The 23,816-nt window shown below is 44.7% G+C and overlaps 1 protein-coding gene across 1 annotated transcript; it reads left to right on the top strand.

The window, feature by feature from the left end:
• Positions 1-5,446: 5,446 nt before the first annotated feature.
• Positions 5,447-23,282, top strand: Cd180 (CD180 molecule). The gene is made up of 3 exons (XM_038323298.1): positions 5,447-5,687; positions 17,906-18,072; positions 20,114-23,282. Exons 1-3 carry the CDS (start codon positions 5,598-5,600, stop codon positions 21,840-21,842), a joined length of 1,986 nt encoding a protein of 661 aa, XP_038179226.1. The 5' UTR covers positions 5,447-5,597; the 3' UTR covers positions 21,843-23,282.
• The last annotated feature ends 534 nt before the right edge of the window (positions 23,283-23,816 follow it).

The raw sequence follows: 23,816 nt of genomic DNA, 5'->3' as shown, positions 1-23,816 counted from the left end.
TTGGCAGTGGTGTCACCAACTAACTACATGCAGAACAATCCCTCTCCAAATATGCCATATATTGATTGATGGTGACTGAGAAATAGCAGGGTAGGAAGATGGTCTTGGAGTCCTCGTTTCCCAGAAGGAAGGTTTCCTCCTCCACCAATCAAATGGTATTTTTATGGGGGCAGAATCAGAACACCATCAATCTTTCAGTAGATTCACTCAGGTTCTTAACTACTTTCCCACACCTTATTGCTTCTATCCCAAACAGCATTTTCCTTTTCCTCATCACATTTTCCACATTTCCATAATTTATTAATCTTCATCAAAATGGTATATGACCCCCATGTGTCTAATTGTTTCTTTGGGATTTGGAGGATTTTTTTTCCCTATGGATCTCTCTATGTACCATATAAAAATATCAACATCAACAGAGAAATTCTGTCTCAAAAAAATCAAAAAACCAAATATGTGTGTGTGTGTGTGTATGTGTGTGTGTGTGTGTGTGTATCAACATCAAATTAGATTTCAGCACTTTGTGGCCTGCTCATCAGCTCCTAGGCTCCACCTACAAAGCTGAGAGAGGAGAGGTTTACCTTCGCTTCCTACAAAATCAAGCAGGACATGAGGGAAGCTCTCTGTGTCACCTCTCAAGAAACAACCAGTGTTACTGGCTCTGTGCAATCTGATAACCCCGTAGTGTCCCCTTGCAGGAGATGTTTAGCTACGTCATGAGATGCGGCAACACACCATACAACCTCAGAGAGAGGGAGTCACTCTGAGGGAAGCTCTACTTTGGGCCTTGATGCCTCTACACCTTGTGTGATCACAATTGACTCAACAATTTAGAAAAGCTATTAGGAAATACAATGATCTGAAGTAGACTTGACCATAAGCGTATTCAAAGAGTTAAGAATACACGTAGAAAACCAACTTGGGGGCCTGCAATGGGATGAGGAAGCAGACTTGAGCCAAAAGCAGAAGCAAAACTAAGCGTACAGAGGGGAAAGCAGAAAGCCATTGTAACATCTACTGCTGCTCACATGATATAATAGAAATGACTCACACAGTGTTTTTCACATTTGGGTCACAATGCATATTTTAGCTTGTATATTCCTGAAAGTGAATTAACTTTTAGATAACCACGCAGAAAGGGCTCAAAGGATGAAGCTAGGTCTCTAGAATCCCATGTCCCTCTTAGATGCTAAAGACCTAAGGAAGGGTTCTCAACCTTCCTCATGCTGCCACTCTTTAATACAGTTCCTCATATTGTGGTGACCTCCAACCATAGAAGTATTTTCATTACTACTTTATAACTGTAACTTTGCTACTGTTATGAATCATAAAGTAAATATCTGTATTTCCTGATGGTCTCGGGTGATCCCTGTGAAAGGCTGTTTGTCCCCCCCCAAAGGCATCGCAAACCACGGGTTGAGAACCACTGACTGAGAAGCACACAAGTGACCATAAGACCTCACCAGACATGAAAAGGATCGGTACTCTGGAGTCACCTAGTAAGTGACTACTGACCATGAAAGATGACTTCCATGGAGACGTCAGCGGAATAACAATATATATGACACTTTATGTACATCCATGTTAATAGTTCACGTAAGGACACCCAAAATTTATGAAAACTCATGGCTTCTACGGAGCTGTCTCCCTACTGATATGGTAAGTGGTCAGTAGTATTAAGTGTTCCCGATGTCTTTTCTCCGCTTATCCCTTTCTCTCTGGAAGAAATGGTTCTCAGTATGGATCACGGTTGTTCCATCTCCTCCTGGCCACTCCATTAGAATGTGATAGCCCCAGCCCCATCTCCCTCCTCCAGCTAGCCCTTTCTAGTTTTTGTTTACCAAGAAGAAGCAATACCATCTGGAGGAAGAAGGAGAGGGCAGATTGTCAACTCACAGCAAGTGTAACTCCATTTTATTGGCCCAAGCCAACTTTGTTATATGAGTCCGTTGGAAATTATAATTTTAAAGTAGACTAATGGAATTTTAATGAAGAAGTCCCTTGTAGAAAAAAAAGTAGTCTAGGGCCAGCGTGGTTGCTAAAGGTGCTTGCTGAACAAACCTCATGCCCTGAGTTCAATGCCAGAACCCACATAAAGATGGAAGGAAAGAACTGACTTCTCAAAATTGTCCTCTAACCTCCACATGAGCCCAAACACATCAAACACATACATCAATAGCAAATAAAATTTTTAAAGAAAAACTAATCTAATTCCATCACTGATAGTCTCAGTAAGTGACAAAGATGGGATTCTAACTCAAGTCAGTATATTTTCTGTGATATTTGGGAAGGGTTCATAAACAGGGGTTGTAATGCATGAGCTTGTGACACAGAGGAACTGGACATTTTTAACCTACAAAGGGGAAGGATTGGGGACATTATCATTTTAAATACTCATAGGACTGGTATATATGAAAGGGCTTGAATTTATTCACTTATTAGCTTGAGGAGACCAGGAACACTATGGGTGCAATATAGGGAAGTTTTTTTTACACTTAAATAGAAGACCATAGCTTATATATAAGCAACTAAAATTGGCCAGAACAATTTCTTGAGAAATAGTGAGTTTTCTGCCACTGAGGCATTTCGGGGCAGACAGGAAAATAGTGCAGTATGTTTTGGTCTAACCACAGCAGAGGAGCAAGGCCTGTGGAGGGGGGAACTGAGGCATGAAAATCATTTGAATGGGGTGACCTTTAGGAGAATATGATTCTTTACAATCTGGAACCAAATAAGGGTTTCATTCTTGCCTCTGAACTCTAAAACCTATCTTCCTATCTGTTTGCAATAGTTTAAATTTTAATCTATTTCATATTTCAGGGTATTATGCCCTGAATATTTGATTTGAATGCTGTGGCAGAAGGTCACTCACATTCATTTATTTTCTTTTACTCTTATACACTGGCAGTGAGTCTTTTGAATCCATTATGCAAACGCACGCAAATAATATGCAAATGCCGTGGCCTCAGAAAATGACAAAATCTTACGGCCTTAACGGAGCCAGCAGACCTTTCTTTAAGACAGAAAGTAATATGCCTTTTCAGAGTCTCTGGGGTAGGGGACAATTTCCCGGGAGTGATATTTACATGACATTGGAATTGGAGGCTCAGAGCAGGCTTCACTTCACATTCTTTGTGTTTATGTAGGGCTTTAAGGTTAGGAAAGCATTTTCCTACGTATCATCCCATTTGAGCCTCATAATTACCCCGTGATGTAAGCAGGTCAGCTCTGGCTTTTCAGATGAGGATCTACTCTCTGAAGTGTAGTGTCAAAGGTCACTCAGTTGGTAAGCAGTAGACCAGAGGCTTAGTACCAGACCCCCTTGGGTCCATACCATAATGGATGCCTTCTCTGAAGTAAAGCGGCCTGCCATCACCTTTATTGGCTTAGACCACATTTTTGCAATTGGCATCTTCAGAGGTATGCTTGTTGTCAAGGATGACATATCATGAAAATGCCTAGGTACTGAGAACAGCCGGACTGTAGCCCAAGTGAGATTTTCAGGCCCATTTTCAATTTCTGATGTGGGAGGTCCTTCTGTTTATGTGTTGCTTTTATTGGTTAATGAATAAGGAAGCTGGCTAGGCCTGTGTGATAGGGCAGAGTAGAGCTAAGTTGGGGGTGGGGACTAAACTGAATGCTGGGAGAAAGAAGGTGGAATCAAGGAGAAGCCATGTAGCCCTGCTGGAGACAGACACCTGAACTTTACCCAGTAAGCCATAGCCTTGTGGCAATGCACAGATTAATGGAGATGTAATTTAAGATATGAGTTAGCCAGAAATACACTAGAGTCATTGGACAAGCAGTGTTTTAAATAATATAGTTTCTGTGTAATTATTTCAGGTCTGAGCTGCTAGGCGGCCTGGAAACACACAAGCAATCTCACACAACAAAGCCGGGCTGTGGTGACACTCGCCTTTGATCCCAGCACTCAGGAGGCAGAGACAGGTGGATCTCTGTGAGTTCGAGGCCAGCCTGGTCTACAGAGTGAGTTCCAGAACAGTCAGGGCTACACAGAGAAACCCTGTCTCAAAGAAAGAAGAAAAAAAGATTGACAGGTGAACATTCTCGGTTCTGGATGCTGTTTAGCTATTTTAGGAGGCCACTTACTCCTTGCCATTGAGAGTAGAAGTGTGCCTCTTCTGTGAGACCACCTGGATCTAAAGTCTCGTTCTGCCATGCTCTGGTGGTGTAGTCTTCGAGAGGTTATTTACAGCTCTGAAACTATAAAATGAGCGAGAGAGAGAGAGAGAGAGAGAGAGAGAGAGAGAGAGAGAGAGAGGAACTCTGGTCTGCGGGCTAATAAAAACATAATAAGAGGTAGCGACTTTGGTCACTTTATTGATGGCTGTGACACGACATATAGTATCTAAGGTCCTTGTGGAGTCTGAACTAGGAACTGGGCTCTTGGAAGCAGAACAGTGACATCAATTATCTCCCATACATCAGCTGGTTCAAGGATAGAAAAAGGCCTGTGGTAGCTAAGTATTTACTGAGTAAATACTTGAACTTTTTCTTTCCCTGCTGCACCTTGACCATCATAAGAATTACCACCCTTTCAAAGGGTTCTCTCTATTTCTTTTTCTTTTGTCTCTTCCCTCACTCCTTAATTAAACAGGGTTTTCTGTAGTCTGGGCTGGCCTCAAACTTCTTATGACCTTAAACTGCTCAATCTCTTGCTTCTATCTCCCTAATGCTGAAATTAAGGGAGTATGCACACAACTGCTTTATTGGTGCTGGGGGCACGGGGCTGAACTTGGAGTTTCATGCATGCTAAGAAATTACTCTACCAATTGAGGTACAGCCCAAGGCTTCAAAACTATTTCTAAGGGAAAAGGGACTCCGAGTTGAGATTTTTAATTCTGCTGCGTTGGCCAGGCTGCTGTGTCTTTTAAAGTTGTTTTAACTTGAGCCAGGTGTGAGGGCAGAAAGGGGCTTCCACTTGAGCTGTTAAAACAGCAGTCCTAAGTCACCTGGGCGAGAGAGAAAGTAATTCCCTTCCATAGGAATATCAGGAGTGCTCCAGGAAGTAGCTGAGGTTCAGCTAGCAGAACTGTGGAAACTGTCACCTCCCGCCCAGTAACCAGTTTTGCAGCCCTCCCATCTGCTGGAGCCGAGCTCTCTGCCCTGCCAACATGCTCCAGCACTTCTCCCAGTCACCCCGAAGGACAGCTAGCAAAGTGGTATCCCACATGAATGCAGATTCCGGCATTTCCAGCCTCTCACCGGGAGAGAGACTAGAAGGTAGGGAGGGTGGGCCAAACCCTTGAAATTGGCTTCTGGCCAATGGGAAGCATCACAGTCTCTAAGGGCTATACAACTGGTCCAGGCTGGTCAGGAAATGCACTGGGCCATCCTGGGGCAGAGTTCTCAGTTATTTTTGGCCAAGATGGTTGGTATGCAAAAAGAACTTCCCTTTTCTTCTTCTGCAGCGCGGACCCACAAATGCCGAGCCGTTCACACAGCGTTGCCGCTTAAGATCAACCTTCCAAGTAAGTCTCTGCCTGCCAAGTCGCCAGGGCTATTAGAGCGTGATTATACAGCTTGGCTCTGAGCATTAGCTAATCCGACCCAGCTGGGCTTGCTCTGGACCTGGGATGGCTCTGGACATCAGCTGCTTCTTTTTAGTGGCGCTCTTTTCAGCCAGCTGTGAATCCATCGCCTCCTCAGATCAGACGTGCATTGAGGTGAGTCCAAACCGTGTCTCTACCCAGCTGACACTTGCTCAGAAATTTGTAATATGGCATACAGACTCATGTGAACTTTGGCTTTAAGTCTCTACTGTCCTAATGAGGACAAGGGGAGATAGCAATAGGGTTTAGGTGCCAAGAACAGACCCTCTCCATCCTGACACCTAAACCATGAGAGCCATTTGTGCACAGTCCCAGCACATGGCCTCTCGCCACAGAGTCCGTTGGTTTTTGGCTGCCACAGTGAGGACTAGTAAAGACAGGCCCATTCTAGGCTTCAGAACAGTTAAAGGATCATTCTGAATGAGATTGGTTTTCTCCTCCAGTTGGACACCCTTCCGTCTGTCAGAATAGCCCAAAGGAGTAACTGAGAACCAAGCCAATGCCAACCTTCTGTTTGGAACTGTAATGGTATGAAGTTGTAGAGAGGAAGAGAGAGAGAGAGAGAATGGCCTCCGTCTTTTGCCGTGTAAAATGATTCCACCTTCCTCCTGCTCTCCTTGACTCTGGCAAGTGGCCAGTCCCACATGGGCATGCCTGACAAAGGGTGCAGACAGAAAAGGGTGGTTTGCTAAGTTGCTTTCCTACTTTGGGACTGAATGGAATATATAAGCCAGGGATAGTTGGGGCAAAAGGAATCTGAGACCATAGTTAGAAGTCAAACCACTGACCTAAAACTCAAGGCAAAGACTTGCCAGATGAGGATATGAATCAAAGTCAAAGCCAGGACTTGAATGATGTCTGAAAGAGAAAGCTTGTTAGCCACTTATTGAGTGGATTTAGGCTGTTCACAGACCAGAGATACGATATCCAGGAAAACTCAAGGCAGGGATGGAATATTAGTTTCCTCAGGCTTCCAGAACCAGTGCTACAGAGTAAGGAAAATTACATAATAGGACTTATTGTTTGCCATTTCTGGAGGCTGGAAATCCAAGACTGAGGCTGAGGTCGTTTTCCTCTGAGGACTTCTCGGCTTGGAGATGGCTGTCTTATGTGTATCCAGTGTACCCCATGCTTAGCTGTGTCTAATTTTCTCTTATGAAGACATTAGCTGTGTTGGACTAGGACCTGCCTAGATTTCCTCCTCTTTACTGTAATCTCAAAAGGCCTTGTCTCCAATTATTGTCACATGAGACACAAGGTCCTGGGAGTTAAGGCTTCAACCTAAGAAGTTCAGGGCTGGGGGAATGGGAGACAACTCAGGCTATTAAAGAACTAAAGGAAGAAAGGGGCTTCATCAGCCCCAGCTTCACCTCATTTAAGTTGGGAAGTTGACTTCACACATCATGTAGATGGCATGAAGGGACTGGGATGGGGACATCCCCTTCTCAGTGACCAAGGATGAATGCTAGTCACATACTGACCATATCCCCAGATGGGATAAGGTTCAATCGCAGTTCCACAAAAGTAGGCTATTTGCAGTGCTCTGTTCTTAACTGGGGAGTTCAGCTCTCAAAACCCTGCACCTAGGGGAAGACTGTGAGCCCTTCTGAGACCGCAAGGAGTCCAGGAAGAGTCAGCTCTGCCGGAAAAGTACAGCAGAGCTACAGAAGCCATCTAACCACCCATGGTGGTCACCAGGCTTCCGAGTTGCCAGTTCCCTTTTTTTTTTTCTTGGTTTTTTGAGACAGGGTCTCTCTGCAGCTTTTTTAGAGCCTGTCCTGGAACTAGCTCTTGTAAACCAGGCTGGCCTTGAACTCACAGAGATCCGCCTGCCTCTGCCTCCCGAGTGCTGGGATTAAAGGCGTGCGCCACCACCGCCCGGCTGCCAGTTCCCTTTTGTACATGACCCCTGCTTTGGCAGAGGGAAGAAGGAGGAGAAGCAAAAAGAAAGAAACTGGCCTGAGGTAGGCCCTTAGTACCATGCCTATCATTCATGGGAGTAGAGCACAGTGTCCCAGGTCACTAGAGGCCCTGTATGAAGACAGCGAAGACCTCCATTTGGGGTAAACACGTGGTAGTAAAAGCCTCTAAAACAACGTCCCCACCTTTAGCTCGTGGTTGCCCTCTGACACATGTCTGAATTTAAATAGCCTTGCGACCCATTCCATGAGCATTAGAGCTCTATTTCTCTTCTTTCCTTCTAAGCAGCAGAAATTGAAGGTTGTTTCATGCATGAACACGATGGGCCCACATTCCAGACCTCTATGCCACAGACGAGGGGGAGCAAGACTGGTTAGGAGAAACGTGTGCCTTTGATTGTCACGTGTGGTCCTCTCACATTCAAATCACCCTGGTTCTTTCCACCCAGCCTTCTCCTTGCTTTCTTTCCTTCCTTGCTCCACTTCAAGCATGATCAGGCACTCGTTGCCTGTCTGTTCCTGTGACCCACTGTCGTGAGCTTGTCTGGCCCAGCATGATAATAAGAGTTGTATTTAGGTTTTTGCCTTCTTTTCAGCTTATTAAACTTTGTTGAAGCAAAACACACATGCAGAAAGTTCCCATGGCCTTACCTAGGCAGCTAAATGCATTTTGACCAACGAACACAGCCAGGTATTCCACATGCAACTCAAGGCACTGATGTACTCAGTACCTCAGAAGCCCCCAAGCCTCCTCCAGGCCATTAGTTCCTCAAAGACATCTAGTCTTGTAACTTCTATCATCGTGGTTGCTAGTATGCTCTTAAAAAATAACTTTATACAGTAGAGGCCATATCGTAGGAACTCCTCTTGCCTGAATCCTTTTGACTGACATTAAATTGGTGACACTTTCGGATGACATGTACAATAGTGGTTTGTTGATTCCTACTGTTCAGTGACACACTGTTCGGTGGAAGCCCCCATCGTGTATTTCTCTATTAATAGGAAACTGCATTATTTATAATTTTTGGAAGTTATGTATGACGCTGGTTTTGAGCTTTCTTGATTATGCCTTTCTTTAGAAAACAAATAAATTTATGTTATATGAGTACCTGAATAGATGTATTTCCCATAGTGTGTGTGTGTGTGTGTGTGTGTGTGTGTATCTTGTAGAAATCACAGATTTATAAAACATCACTAATAATTAACAGCCCTTGGCACTACGTGTGACGTTTCATTGCTCCTGAGTCTTGTTAACATTTGATAATAAATGTGAGTCATCCTGATGGCTGAGAAGGAGTATTTCATTGGGATTCAATTTTTATTTCTCTGATGAATTATTAAATTGAGAACATGTTCACAGTTGTTTACATAGTCCTCTCTCCTGGCACTGCTGAGAGCCAAACCCAGTGCCATCCTCCTTCTAGGCAAGCATTCTGACACTCATATAGCCTCAGCCCTCTACAGCGACATTTGTGTGGGTGCAGTGCTTAAGTCTTTGCCCATTTTCTCCTTTGTTGTCTTGATTTGATAGCCAATATATATTCTTCTACTCTGAGACTTCTCTTTCAACTTTCTTTCCTAAAGGTATCTTTTGCCAACTGGAAGTTCTTAATATTATTGTAACTTGATTGAACATTTCTTCCCTTAATTTTCAGTACATTTCTGTCCAGTTTAAGAAATCTTTTATCTACCTCAAAGCTATGATGATATTATCCTACAGTTTCTTCTGGAAGATTTATTGTTTCATATTTCTAAATTTTAACAGCTCAAAAACTGATTGTGTGTGTGTGTGTGTGTGTGTATATATATATATATATATATATATATATACGCACATATGCCTATATATGCATGTTGGGTAGAAGTCAGAACTGATATTTTTTTTTTTTTTTTTTTTTTTTTTTTTTTTTCGAGACAGGGTTTCTCTGTGGCTTTGGAGCCTGTCCTGGAACTAGCTCTTGTAGACCAGGCTGGTCTCGAACTCACAGAGATCCGCCTGCCTCTGCCTCCCGAGTGCTGGGATTAAAGGCGTGCACCACAGAACTGATATTTTAATAAAATTTTTTTCTTAGGAAAAGTTCCAACCTACACTAAACTCTGAGAAAATTATAATAAAAATCTCATGACCACTCCACAGAGAATCCTCTGTTGCTAAATGCCCCATGTTCTCTGTATGCGTGTAACAAAATTACAACCATGACCAGGCCTTTAGAGACTAGCGAATATTCAGATTATCTGGAATGCATGCTCTGTAATTGCTGCTGTTGGAATATTTTCAGTGTACTCTGAAATAGTTCCTTGGACCTGCAGGCTTGCTCCCCGCCCCCATTACAAATGGGCTCATCATTACTCTATCCACTCAAAACCAGGGTAAGACCAAGTCCTTCTGTTTCTAGGAATGGGGTGGGCTTTACTTGGCAGTGCCCTCTTTTGAAGAACCCCAAGTTGACAGATACACTAGCTTCCCAGGACCAGGATGATGGGGAATGAGTTGATCCCTGAAGCGGACACTCCTGCTCAGGGCTAAGGCCCTTTGTCTGGAGACTTCTCAGCGCACACAGGTAGGGTATGCTTCTTATCCCCAAGCTACAGCAGGTAAGAAGGGAGGCCCAGGCAAGACAGTTAATTCTGTGAGCTTAGACTTGGAGACGAGCAGGCTATTTCTGCAGAGCAGTGGTTCCCAACCTTCCTTATGTTGTGACCCTTTAATACAGTTCGTTATGTTGTGGTGACCCCAACTACAAAACTTTTCTCGTTGCTACTTCATAACTGTAATGTTGCTACTGTTGTGAATCATAATGTAAATATCCGCTATTCCGGATAGCTGATACGTGGCCCCTGTGAAAGGGTCGTTCCACTCCCCATACCCCCATATCCCCATCCCTGCAAAGGGATTGTGACCCACAGGTTGAGAACCACTGCTGTAGAGGCCCAGAAAACAAAGGAGGTTTAATTGGAATGTCCTTCACCTGAAGGAGTCAGCTTGACAACACAATTTTAGGGATGTGTCTTCCCGAGAGGTTTCATTTGTTGCTTTGTTTTCAGAGAGTAATCTTTGCTCTGGAATTCAGCTTACCAGCCACATTGCTCAAGGAGTGATTAAAGCAAGGGGCTGGGGATGGGGGTCAGCGCTTCCTCATGCATGCATGTGTCAAGTGCACGAGACGTCTGAAAAGTTGGAAAGGAGCATTCAGGTGAAATGCAAAGGCTTCCAAATTAGAAAAATGTCTCAACGCTTGCGAGGAGAGGAAATACAGTGGGATGGGAGCAGAAACAAAATAACATCCTGATTGAAAAAATGCCAAGGAACACCTGGAGGGAGAGGGGATTGCAGCTAGGAAGGAAACCTGCTCTAGGTAAAGAGGCCCAGCTCTGAGCCAAGCTGAAGACAAAGTGGCTGGCAAGGGTCCCAGTGCACGGCTGGTCCTAAACAAATGCTTCTTGACACAGAGCAGGATGTGTGCAGGACAGGCATCCGAGTGGATTTGCAGCAGGTCTGAAGGGCGTGTGCAACTGCAGGCATCTGTGTAGCTTTGCAACAGTTCTGCATGGTATGTTTAGTTGCAGGCATCTGAATGGCTCTGCAGCAGCTCTGCAGAATGTGTACAGTTGAAGGCATCTGAGTGGATTTGCAGCAGCGCTGTAGGGTATGTGCAGTTGCGGGCATCTGAGTGGCTCTGCAGCAGCTCTGCAAGGTGTGTGCAGTTGCATGCATCAGTGTAGCTTTGCAACAGCTCTGCAGGGTGTGTGCAGTTGCAGGCATCTGAGTGGTTTTGCAGCAACTCTGCAGGATGTGTGCGGTTGCATGCATTTGAGTGGATTTGCGGCAGCGCTGCTGGCACAGACATTCACATTAAGAAGGATGGGCCCTGTCTGCAGTGCAGTCAGCCAAGGTAGACGAGTGAAGAAGCAACTTTGGAAAACTGTCCATCTCCAGGTAGAATAATTACATGGGGCTCGTGGAGATGGGGCATGGCAGGTGTCTGCCTGGGAGGAAAACCCGAGGCAAGTGGTCCTGGCAGTGGTGGAGCTGTCTGTTGCTTTCCCGCATCCTCTGAAGGATGCTCATTCGTCTGGTCTATGCTTCCGTGCTGTGCTGTTAGAATTCACCCAAAGCTTTGACCCTAATCCTGGTGGTGAGAAAGACACAAGCTCACCATTGTAGGGCTTCTACCAAAATGCAATCTCTACGATTCAAGCCCAGGAAACATAGGACCACAATAGATGGTGTTCTGGTACACATGACCATACAGCTCTTTTTCTTTCAAAAAAAAAAATCAGTCTCTTAAGAGACTGAAGAATTGCCTCGGAGTAGAGAAACCTGTGGTAATTTGACAGCAAATGCAAGGTATAATTCCAGATCAGAAAACCAGAAAATTATCTTGGAGGCTAGCATGGCAACAACTGGCAAAGTTATGGGCTGCTGAATAATAAATGGAATCAATGTTAAACATCCTGAGTTGACAATTGCTGCACTGTGTCATAGAGATCTCGCAGCCTTAGGTCCACAGGACTGATACCCTCCCTCCCCTGTGTTCCAGCAGATCAAAGACAGGGAGGTTCTGGGCAGGGTTGGTCAGACCACCAGCTCTCCCCTGTCCTTGCCACCAGGGTGCGCTCTCCAGCATTGCTTTACCTAGTTCACCCCTTGCAGCAATGAGCAAGGGGTAGGGGTCAATTCTCTGAGTTTCACATCCTCAGGGTCAGTTCTCCACATCTATACCTTCAAAGTCAGGTCCACTGTGTTGCCCAGGTGAGCTGTAGGGTCCACTCTCCCAAGTACTACTACAGCTGGTGAGGGGCAGAAACAGCTCTCCCACCTGCCTCAGCAGCTGATGAGTGTGGGGGGAGGGCATCTCTCCACCACCCACACTGTGATTAGACAAATGAGTAGTGGGAACAGCTCTCCCATGCTCACAACCTCGGGGCTGGCTTTACCCACACCTCTGCCAGCAGGGTTGGCTCTACTGTGCTGCCCAGGTGAGGTGCAGGACCTGCTCTCCCAAGTGCTGCAGCTGGTGAAGGATTGCGTCAGGTCCCCTACCTGTTGCAGGTGGTGAGGGCAAGGGGAGGAGGGCATCTTTCCCTCACCCATGCTACCACATGGCCTAAGAGAGGGGAGTGATCGCTCTCCCATTCTCGTGCCCTCAGAGCCAGTTCACCCATGCCCCTGTGAACAGGTGAGCTCTCTGGTGCCGCCCTGGAAAGGTATAGTATCTCTCTCCTGAGTGCTTCAGCCAGTGAAGGGCTGGGCCAGTTCTCCCTAGTGTTCCAGTCAGTGATGGGTAGAGCCCTAGCCTCTCTGCCATTGGTGGTAACAGTAGCCAAGGACATCAACAGAGACCATGGCTGTAACAGAGCCTGAACCGAGAGATCGACCCCAGCGGAAGCCCAGGCCCAGACAGCACCCTGGCCCTGAGTGGCAATGAAACAACCCACGGCAGCCCACTCCTCATCTCTTTTGCCTCTTCGGATATGCCTCTGTCCACAGGACATGAACTATTTTGTCTCTCATCCATTTCACGTCATACATTTGCTCACCATAGCAGTGCCCGTCTGCCTGGTGCTGCGAGGTGCTGGGATCTCCTTGTCCCGCTTAGAGTATTCTGGCTCTGGGCAGGATCATGCTTTCTCATCACAAAGAGATCAGAGTAGTGCCCAACTGTCTGGGCTGGAGACCTCTCTAGAACCTGGGCTAGAAACCCCAGGCTATAATCTGTTGAATTTGGCTGGCTGTAGCTGCATGGCATGGGGTGGAGGGGTTGCTCATATATCCTTGTCCTTAAGGAGGTATAAACAGAATATCTGTAACTTACAAAACACTCCATTCCAAAGGACTGAATGAGAACAATTGCATGTGTGTGTGCACATGTTCACACTACTAGCCTTAAAAAGTAAAATCAAGGTTCTCCTTTACTTTATAGCTAATATCCACTTATGAGTGAGTGCATACCATGTTTGTCTTTCTGGGTCTGGGTTGCCTCACTCAGGATGATTTTTTTTCCTAGTTCATTTATTTGCCTTCAAATTTCTTGATGTGCTTATTTTTAACAGTTGAGTAATATCCCATTGTTTAACACATTTTCTTTATCCATTTTTTTTTCTGAAGTATATCTAGGCTGTCTCCAGGTTCTAGCTATTACAAATAAAGCTGCTGTAAACAGAGCTGAGGAAGTGTTCCTGTATGATTGAGCATCTTTTGGATATTCCCAAAGAGTTTAGGTAGCAAGAAGAGCCCGGGGGGGGGGGGGGGGGGGAGGATCTCCCTGGGACGGGGAAATTGAAGCAAAGTCCTGGTGGACTGGAGGTGGGTAGGGATGGGAACTTGGGGAACTGGATTTGGGGGTAGATTGAGAGATTACGGAAGATGAACGTAAAGAGGGACTCAGGGGAAATAAATACCCCCAAATCTACAAGGATGACCCCAGTTAAGGCTCCAATAATAGTGGCTACTAGCCTGAACTGACCATCTCCTGTGATCAGATTAATAAATTACCCCAACTGTCATCAGAGAGCCTTCATTCAGTAACTGATGGAACAGATAGAGACCGTCAGCCAAACATTAGACTGAGCTCAGGGAATCTGACTAAAGCAGCGAGGAGGAGGGGGGAGGATTGTAGGGGCCAGAGGGGTCAAGAACATCACAAGAAAAGCCCAGAAACTACTAATCTGGCTCATGGGAACTCACAGAGTCTGAACCAGCAACCAGAGAACTGACCTAGGCCTTCTACACATATGTGACAGTTGTGTAGCTCTGCTTACTTGTGAGACTCCTAACAATGGGAGCAGGCACTGTCCCTAATGCTTTGACTGACTCTCGGGAACCTACTCCTCATACGGGACCATCTTGCCCAGTCTAAATACAAAGAGAGGCACTTAATCTTACTGCAACATACATGCTGTGCTTTGGTGATACCCTGCCCCTTTTTGAACAGAAACAGAGGAAGAAGGGATTGGGAGGAAATGGGGGCGGTGTGGAGGTAGAGAGAATGAAAAGAGAGGAGGGAGGAAAAACTGCAGTTAGGATGCAAAATAAATTAATTAGACAAAAATCAATAAGTAAAACCAACAGAAAATTATCTAATGGTTCTTATATGTTGCTAACTTTCATGGCCATAACAATTTTTATTGTAAAACTCTGACTGCAAAAAGTGTAGGGGGCAGGTGCCTGTGGAGCCCCAGGACCTGTGGGTTTGAAATTCTAAGTCTTGCCTTCACCCTTCCCCCAAGACATCAAGGGCAGCAGGGTCATTGCTGTTCCCATCTATGGGAAGATTTGTGGGCCACGCTTTGGCGGTCTTCCTGTCTGGCACTGGCAGACCCTGCCTGCCTCTCCTTTAAAAGAGCGATTTCACTTCCTTGCCTTTCTTTCCTCCTACTAGAAGCTCCCTTGGCCCCTGGCTCAGCAGAGTTTCTGCAACCTTTACTTTCTGAATCCCATTAGTGCAGTAAAGTGCTTAGGAAGCCCAGGAGAGGCTGAACGAGGAAATAACTTCAGTGTCCTAAGCATGTATATTCAGAAGCGGGAGAATCAGTAGCCTTAGGCCTTTCACTGTGATACTATAATAGAGCCGGACAGGTTGGCAGATTCCCCTTTCTCCCTACGTACATGAAGTCAGATATGCCAGTGGGGACCAGAAAAGAAAAATGTCTCCTCCGAGCTAATAAGATCCATAGCAACACTGAGCCCACAGGCGTGCACACAGGTTCTCTCTGGGTGAGCCACAGTCACGGGCACCAGGCCCAGTCTTGTAGCATGCTTTTCCCTACCAGTCAGCTAAATCTAGGTTTTAAATGCAAAGTGTGCATTTCAAGGACATTATATGGATGGATTTGTGACAGTGCCTAGAGGACTTTGGGTCTATAAACTGGAGAATAAATTATAGGGAAATAAATATGGCATTTTCATCATCGACAGTTATAATAGCCTCACGGAATAGAAGGAAACCAGTGGTTTCCTGGAGATGCGCATGTGTAGTAGCACTATGAAAAAGTGCACCGAGCAGGAAATGGAGTTCGGCAAAGTGATGTAAATGGTGCCGTCTAGAGAACCTCACCATTCAGGAGAAAAGGAAGGTGTGTGTGCTTCTGTCCATCCAAGAAAAGTCTGTTTGTAGTCAGGAGTAGGAAGGCAGCTGAACCAGAGTGTCAGTGCTGTGGGGCACCCTCATGGACCACTGGAGAGCAGGCATGTGGGAACGGAAGACCAGGAGGCAGGTGGTTGTTTAGTTCACCTAGGATGTGAGACGATCTGAGCACCAGTGATCCCTGGTGCTCATCGTCTTGTACCTCCAAGGATATTTTTTCTTAGCTAGGAGCCTCCCTAGGCCAGGTATACATCACCAGCAGACCGTCCTACCCACCCCACCCCCACTCCTCAGTCACACCCACACCAGCTGCTCATGCTACAGTGGCACCAACTAGCCCTACAGTCCTGTAGACTTTTGATGAATAGCTTTGCCTCTCAGGTTCCAGATCTGTGTCTTGAATTAGGGGTTTAAGAGGCAGCGCCCATTAGATTTCAGGATCTTGCACTTTGTTGGACACAGGGTGGGCTCATAGACCCACAGTCTGGTAGCTACAGTCTGGACATCCCAACAGGGAAATAATTTGCATTTCAAGGTTGAAACCCCCAAGATCTGTGCTACTTTGTTTTCCTTTTAATAGTGTGTTAAGCAAATTCGTTACAAAGTTACCAGCGCTTCAAATGCCCAGGAGGGTAAGAATTTGTCAGCAAACTCGCCTTAGCAGTTCTCCCTCCTCCTCCCTGTTCTGTTTGCCTGTATTCCTTGTTTGTTTGTTGAGACAGGGTCTTGCCCTATCTCAGGATGGCTTAGAAGTCACAGAAATCCTTCTGTCTCAGCCTCCCATATGGTGGGGTTATGGAATGATTTCTCTCTTTTTATTTCTATTTTTTTTTTTTGCCAGAGTGTGCTAAAGCAAATCTCAAACCTGTCATTTTATTTTTTTAGTTACTTATCTGCACCTAAAGAGTCTAAGACCATTTCTTTCATAAAACCGTGTTAACCACTGTTACAAAATTTCTATTCTCTCTCTCTCTCTCTCTCTCTCTCTCTCTCTCTTATTCATTATTTCTCAATATCATCAAATCCTGTCTTCAGAGTTCTGTGATTGTTATACTATGTCTTTCCCTAGCTTTTATAAAATCATAACTAAACAAGGGTTAATCTACTATTTGCTTGCCTAAGTTATTATGTCTATCTTTTTCTTTTAAAATAGCTTTTCAGCACTCGGGAGGCAGAGGCAGGCGGATCTCTGAGTTCGAGGCCAGCCTGGTCTACAAGAGCTAGTTCCAGGACAGGCTCTAGAAACTACAGGGAAACCCTGTCTCGAAAAACCAAAAAAAAAAAAAAAATAGCTTTTCAACAGTTATTTTCTGTGCACACACAAGCATGTGACCACGCACCATGGTGCATGTGTGGAGCCAACTTGCAAGGACAACTTGCAAGAGTTGGTTCCTTCTGTCCTGTGGGTTCCCAGAGAGCAAACTCAGGTTGGCAGGCTTGGTGGCAACTGCCCTTGCCCACTGAGTCCTATCACCAGCCTCTCCTTTATCTCTTAAGAAGAGTCTTCGTCCTTCATCCTCCTCCTCTTCCTCTGCCCCCTACCTTTCCAGTTACAATATAGAATGTCTCACTTTCTGTATTTGGGTGACTGCTGCTTTATCATGTCTTAACGGAAATCAGCTGAGTCACTCACCTGTAGACATGAAGCCAGATCTAAAGTCTTGACTTGATTCCACCTTATTCATTCCTTCATTTGGTAGCTTGTTTTGGGCAAGAATATTTCTGCAGGGCTTCTACCACGTTTTGTTCAGGTAGACTCACACTGATAACAGTGCCACTACTGACAATCTATTTCTCCCCCAGTACTGAACGGTTGAACTCAGGCTTGTGTCCACTAGAAAGCACCCTTTGTTTGTTTGTTTGGGGGTTGTTTGTTTCCTGAGACAGGATCTTGCTGTGGAGCTCACATCATCATTGAATTCAGAATCTTCCCGACTCCCTCCAATGTGGTCGGATTAGAGGTGTACCCTCCACATTTTGACTTACAGCCAATACCTTGCTAACAAAGTGTGTAATTTTCTTAATATCATCTAATCCCTTCATTCAGAGGTCTCTGATGGACTACAAATGTCTTTTACCAACTGATTTATTTGAATCATAATCTAATCAAGAGCAAGCGCTTTATCATTATTTCTTGTGCTAGCTTACTAAAGCCCTGTAATGAATAAGAATGTGCATATAAACATTTTGTGCTTTTGCAAGTTTATTTTTGGAAACGATAACTAGAAGTGGGACTGCTTCTCAAAAGGTAAATCATACATAATCTTGCTAGAAAGTGAATCAAATTACTAAATCCAATATTCATTTCTATTGCTTCTCCCATCAGAAAGAAACCAACAAAACATACAACTGTGAAAATTTAGGTCTCAGTGAAATCCCTGGCACTCTACCAAACTCAACAGAATGTCTGGAGTTCAGCTTTAATTTCTTGCCTACAATTCAAAATACGACCTTCAGCAGACTCGTAAATCTCACCTTTCTGGATTTAACCAGGTAGGTATTTCAGCTGCTTGCATGCTCTTGACATTTTACTTAAACAAAACCATATTATACAATCCAAGCACCTCTGATACCACCTATAGGGCCACAGATTTATTTATCCTTCCCCAAGGAACACATTTCTGGTAATAAGATATATTGTAAATTAAGGCCAGTCAACTACGAGGAAAGTATTTCAACGGTGCTGTTAAGGAAGGCCTAAAGCAGTGGTTCTCAACCTGTGGTTCATGACCCCTTTGGGGGGGGGGGGCTGAATGACCTTTTTACAGGGCTCACATATTAGATATCCTACATATGAGATATTTACATTACAATTCATAACAGTAGCAAAATTGCAGTTAGGAAGTAGTAGTGGTTGGGAGTCACTAAGCATAAGGAACTGTATTAAAGGCTTGCAGCTTTAGGAAGGTTGAGAACCACTTTTCTAAGGGTATTGATGGCAAAAAAGAAAAAAAAAATCTTGACCAAATCAGATGCTGTATTATGCGGCATGTTAACCCAGCTGGCTATTACTGGGCAATGACATTTTAGATAAAACTCACAGATATCTCTGTTAACATTGTTTGGTTGCTGTTGTTTTGTTTACTTTCTGGTTTGTTTTCTTTTTTTAAAAAAAAAAAAACTTGGTCTCGCTATGTAGCCCTATTCTTCCACCAATTTACTATGTAGACCAGGCTCACAGATATTTTCCTGCCTTTGCCTCCTGAAGTATAGTATTAAAGGCAAGCACCCCTACATCTGGCTTCCATTGACTTTTGATTTATTTGTTATACACAAATTGGATTAAGAATTTCATCGTCTACTCTAGAGATGGAACCATGATTCCAATTGCTAAAATATAACCTGAAAGTTGTATCTGATTGCTGAACCAATGTTTGAGAACAAAGGGGTAGAAGTATCAAAGGCAAGTGAGGGCATACACAAGTTTGTGAGGAAAATGAGGGAAAGGAGGCTGATGCTTTCGTGACATCCGCATCCCTTGTAGCGGCTCTCCACCATGGCCCTTCCCCTCCTGCAGAGCGGGAGAACAAGGGACCATAGTCACCTTTTAAGTGCCACTGTGAGATACCGTGGCCAATATCACTACCTACTGGTGGGTGAATGAGGGAACCATCAGCATGCACTTGTGCCAACAAAGAGGTGTGCACTCCTGTGCATGTGTGTGCGATCAATCCAGTCTTTTTAGATTAATATCAAGATTGTGTTTTCTGGGTCTTTACTGTTCTTCAGTCAAGGGGCATTTTCTCATGTATCATTCGACACACGATAGTTCTTCATAAAACCCTTTTGTATTTAGCTGATGAAAAAAGAGGGCAAGACTATAGACCAGTGATAGACAGTGTGCTTAGCATGTGTTAGGACCTGGATCCAGTGATAGACAGTGTGCTTAGCATGTGTTAGGACCTGGATCCAGTGATAGACAGTGTGCTTAGCATGTGTTAGGACCTGGATCCAGTGATAGACAGTGTGCTTAGCATGTGTTAGGACCTGGATCCAGTGATAGACAGTGTGCTTAGCATGTGTTAGGACCTGGATCCAGTGATAGACAGTGTGCTTAGCATGTGTTAGGACCTGGATTCAATCTTTGCTAACAATTCAGCCCCCCATGAGAAATTAATAAAGGTTGTATCTTACTCATGGTGTTACATATACATACACATACACATATGTGTGTGTGTGTGTGTGTGTGTGTGTGTATAGTGTCTCCTATGTGTTCTGTGTGATATACTTTATACTAAATTAAACAGTAAGTCACAGTTTGATTTTTACAATCACTGGGTTTTTTCTTACAATTAAAAATAATCCCTGAGTGTTCACTCTAAAGGGGTAAAGACTACAAATCAAAGTGTTCAGAACTAAGGCTGTTCATTAACCCAACAAATTATTCTGTGGGCATGGAGGAAAGTTCTACTTTACTTTTTAGTGGTACTATTTTGCTATTGCACACGAGGGATTTCTTGATTCATTGTTATGCTGGTGTTTTGCTCTTTTTGTCCTCGTAAACGTGCTTGCCAAATGCTCTTATCTCTTCGAGGTGCCAGATTTACTGGATACATGAAGATACCTTCCAAAGCCAGCGTCAGCTAGACACACTTGTGCTAACTGCAAACCCGCTGATATTTATGGCAGAGACAGCACTCAATGGGCCCGCGTCACTGAGGCACCTGTTCTTCACCCAAACAGGAATGTCCAGTCTGGACTTTATCCCTGTGCACAATTTGAAAAGCTTGGAAAGTTTACATCTTGGAAGTAACCATATTTCCTCCATTAAGCTCCCCCAAAACTTCCCCACAGAGAAGCTGAAGGTTCTCGATTTTCAAAATAATGCCATCCATTACCTATCTAAAGAAGATATGGGATCTCTACGGCATGCCACTAACCTGAGCCTTAACTTAAAGGGAAATGACATTACAAGGATAGAGCCTGGGGCTTTCAAGTCAACTGTCTTCCAAAGTTTGGACTTTGGAGGGACTCTCGACTTGCTGGTTATATTCAGGGGTTTGCAGAACTCTACTGTTCAGTCTCTCTGGCTGGGGACATTTGAGGACATTGATGATAAAGAAATTAGTTCTTCAGTGTTCGAGGGCCTCTGTGAAATGTCAGTTGAGAGCATCAACCTGCAGAAGCATCACTTCCTCAACATCTCGTCGAATACATTCCACTGCTTCACCAGCCTCCAGGAACTGGATCTGACAGCCACTCACCTGAGACAATTACCCTCCGGGATTGTGGGGCTACACAACCTCAAGAAATTAGTTCTCAGTGCAAACAAGTTTGATAACTTGTGTCAAGTCAATGCTGCCAGCTTCCCCTCCCTTACACACCTTTACATCAAAGGCAACGAGAAGAAACTTGCCCTTGGTACCAGCTGTTTAGAAAACCTAGAAAATCTTCGTCTGCTTGATCTAAGCCATGATGACATCGAAACTTCTGACTGCTGCAACATGCAACTCAAAAACCTGTCTCACTTACAAAGCCTAAACTTGAGCTATAATGAACCCCTGGGCCTAAAGACCGAGGCTTTCCAAGAATGTCCCCAGCTAGAACTCCTGGATTTGGCGTTTACCCAATTACATGTTAATGCTGCACAAAGTCCCTTCCAGAACCTCCATCTTCTGAAGGTTCTAAATCTCTCCCACTGCCTCCTTGACACCAGCAATCAGCATCTCCTCGATGGCCTGCCAGCACTCCAGCATCTGAACTTACAGGGAAACCGATTTCCAAATGGGAATATTCCAAAAACTAACCCGCTTCAGATCCTGGAAAGTCTTGAAATCCTGACTTTATCATTCTGCGATCTCTCCTCCATAGACCAGCAAGCCTTTGCTCAACTTAAGACAATGAATCATGTAGACCTGAGCCACAACAAGCTGACATCTAGTAGCATCAAGGCTCTTAGTCATCTTAAGGGGCTATACCTCAATCTAGCTTCGAATAGCATTGGCATCATCCCTCCTGACCTCCTCCCCATCCTGTCTCTGCAGAGGACCATCAATTTAAGACAGAATCCCCTGGACTGCACTTGCTCGAATGTTTACTTTTTGGAATGGTACAAAGAAAACATGCACAGAGTTGAGGACATAGAAGCCACTCTTTGTGAAAATCCCCCATTGCTGCGGGGAGTCAGGCTATCTGATGTCACCCTGTCATGCAGTATCACAGCTGTGGGCATTTTCTTTCTCACTGTGTTCTTGCTTTTGTTCACCGTTGCATTGATTTTCGCAGTGAAATATTTTCTCAGGTGGAAATACCAACACATTTAGCTCAAGGTTTCCAGAGAAGGCAGATAAACTGATTTATCAGAATTATCCTAAGTAACTGTCATCCACAGGTGACCAGAATTTTCTTGTTCCTTGTGCTGGGCTGGGGTTCATTGAGCTTTCCTGAACATGTCTTACTCATTTGAATCTCCCATGATGCTGTGGTTAGAGGCCCAGGCACTGCTGTGAGAGACAGAGCCACTTCCTCCTGTGAAAAGTGACCCACAACCACTGAACCCCCTATCTGAACCCCACCCATCTGAGAAAGGAGAGCAACACGCATCAGGGCCCCCACCCTCTGCCCAACCTGGCTATGCTGGGGCCAACCCTGTCTTCTCTCTCTCTCTCTCTCTCTCTCTCTCTCTCTCTCTCTCTCTCTCTCTCTCTAACTTCTGACATTTTGCTTGAGGCTGAGCGCTCTGTAATTGAGCCATTTGGGAAAGTTAGGCCCCAGCAAATTCTCAATGCTCATTTCAAATGACAAAAGGTAAGAAACACAATGAATTTAAAAGACAAGACAAAGTAATAAATTCCGCTCTCAACCAGATTCTATTAGTCCCTCAGTTATTTCCTTTCCGAGGTCTTGAGAAACCCCTAGGGTGTCAACAGTACAAAACTTTGAAAGCTTCTCCCTGACCCATCCCTGAAGGTCGGATTTCATTCATTTCCCAACAAGGGGGTTTCCCTCCTCCTGTCGGCTATTCCACCTCTCAGGTTGCAAACTTAGAGGTGGGCTGTGGTCCAAACAGCTCATTTTATTCCCCAGGTTTCTGGTCCTTGGACCTCTCTCCCACAGGAACAGGGAGATGATTGTCTGGTTCCCAGGCTAGCCTTCCAAAGCCTGTTCCCTTCAGAGAATATTGAGGAACACCCTCACAAGGGAACCTTGTGTATTTATGTGTCCCTGCAGACTAGCTGTCGGGAATAGGACAAGGGAGAAGAGATTTCTGTTCAGTCTAGGGGTATTCCCAAAGGCTATGGCAGTGACAGACAACATGGCGCTGTTGAATGCAGATAGACAGAGAAGACAGGGCAGTTGACAATGTCACAACTTAATTCCTCCCAGGTCTCAAAATCCTTCTGATGCAGTCTGAATTACTAGTTGAAACTCAGTGACTGTGATGTTTGCAATTACTGTTCCCTGAATCCATGGAGTTAAGCAACAAGAGACTGATAATATTTTTTAAATATTGCACAAATACTAAGTATATATCTTACTTCATTTCATCATTCCCTGAACAATCTATGTACACAGCATATATACCGTGTTATATATTGTTAGGAGACAATACAAAGAATATGAAAAGATCATGTAATTCGTATGAAAATACTATTCTATTTTATTTTGTAAAAAGGACTTGAACATTTGCGGTGTCTGGTATCTGTGAGGACTCCCGGACCCAATTTCCCCATGAAAACCAAGGAACTGCTACATAAGACCATGATTAAATTTCCTAACCAATTTGAGGTTAGAGATGTTAGCTAATAATGAAATGCTGGTCAAATGCCAAATGATTGACCAATGGTGACATCTCATCAGAATGATAAGAGCAGCCACGTCTTCCCTTTGCCCCTGCAAAAGCTGCTTAGTTAGGTAGGTGGCAGCTGGGATGAACCTCTTCCCTACTTAGGGACTTTAGCCTTTCTCGCATGGTTGTTCCTTCCTCTGGGAGCCCCTCTGGAAGCAGTCAGTTCTTAAATCCCTGAGACTTGCAGCTGGGTTTCCTCTTCGGAGAGTGGCTTTTTCCTACACAGCCAATCCAAAGCCGACGGTGAATGACGATACAACTAGAGAGAACTCTCCAGCTCCTTTATCGTCTTTATGGCTCCTCCATGTCTGGAATCACGGCTGGGATATGATACGGTTTCAGGGTGTGTGTGCTCATGCTCGCCCATGAATACTCACATGGACGCCAGATGTTGACGCCCGGTGACTGCTTCACCATCTTCCTGACCCCTCACTGACGGTAGATCTGT

Source organism: Arvicola amphibius, chromosome 3 (assembly GCF_903992535.2).
Source record: "Arvicola amphibius chromosome 3, mArvAmp1.2, whole genome shotgun sequence".
In the NCBI taxonomy this organism is placed as follows: Eukaryota; Metazoa; Chordata; class Mammalia; order Rodentia; family Cricetidae; genus Arvicola; species Arvicola amphibius.
Note: the sequence above shows the minus strand (reverse complement) of the source record. Positions and strands in the feature narration are given on the sequence as shown.

What these genes read in the sequence shown, in the direction of transcription:
- Cd180 (XM_038323298.1), top strand. Translation starts at nt 5,598, where the DNA reads ATGGCTCTGGACATCAGCTGCTTCTTTTTAGTGGCGCTCTTTTCAGCC. An exon ending in CAGATCAGACGTGCATTGAG is followed by an intron (nt 5,688 to 17,905) that starts GTGAGTCCAAAC and finishes TTCTCCCATCAG; the next exon opens with AAAGAAACCAACAAAACATA. An exon ending in ACCTTTCTGGATTTAACCAG is followed by an intron (nt 18,073 to 20,113) that starts GTAGGTATTTCA and finishes TATCTCTTCGAG; the next exon opens with GTGCCAGATTTACTGGATAC.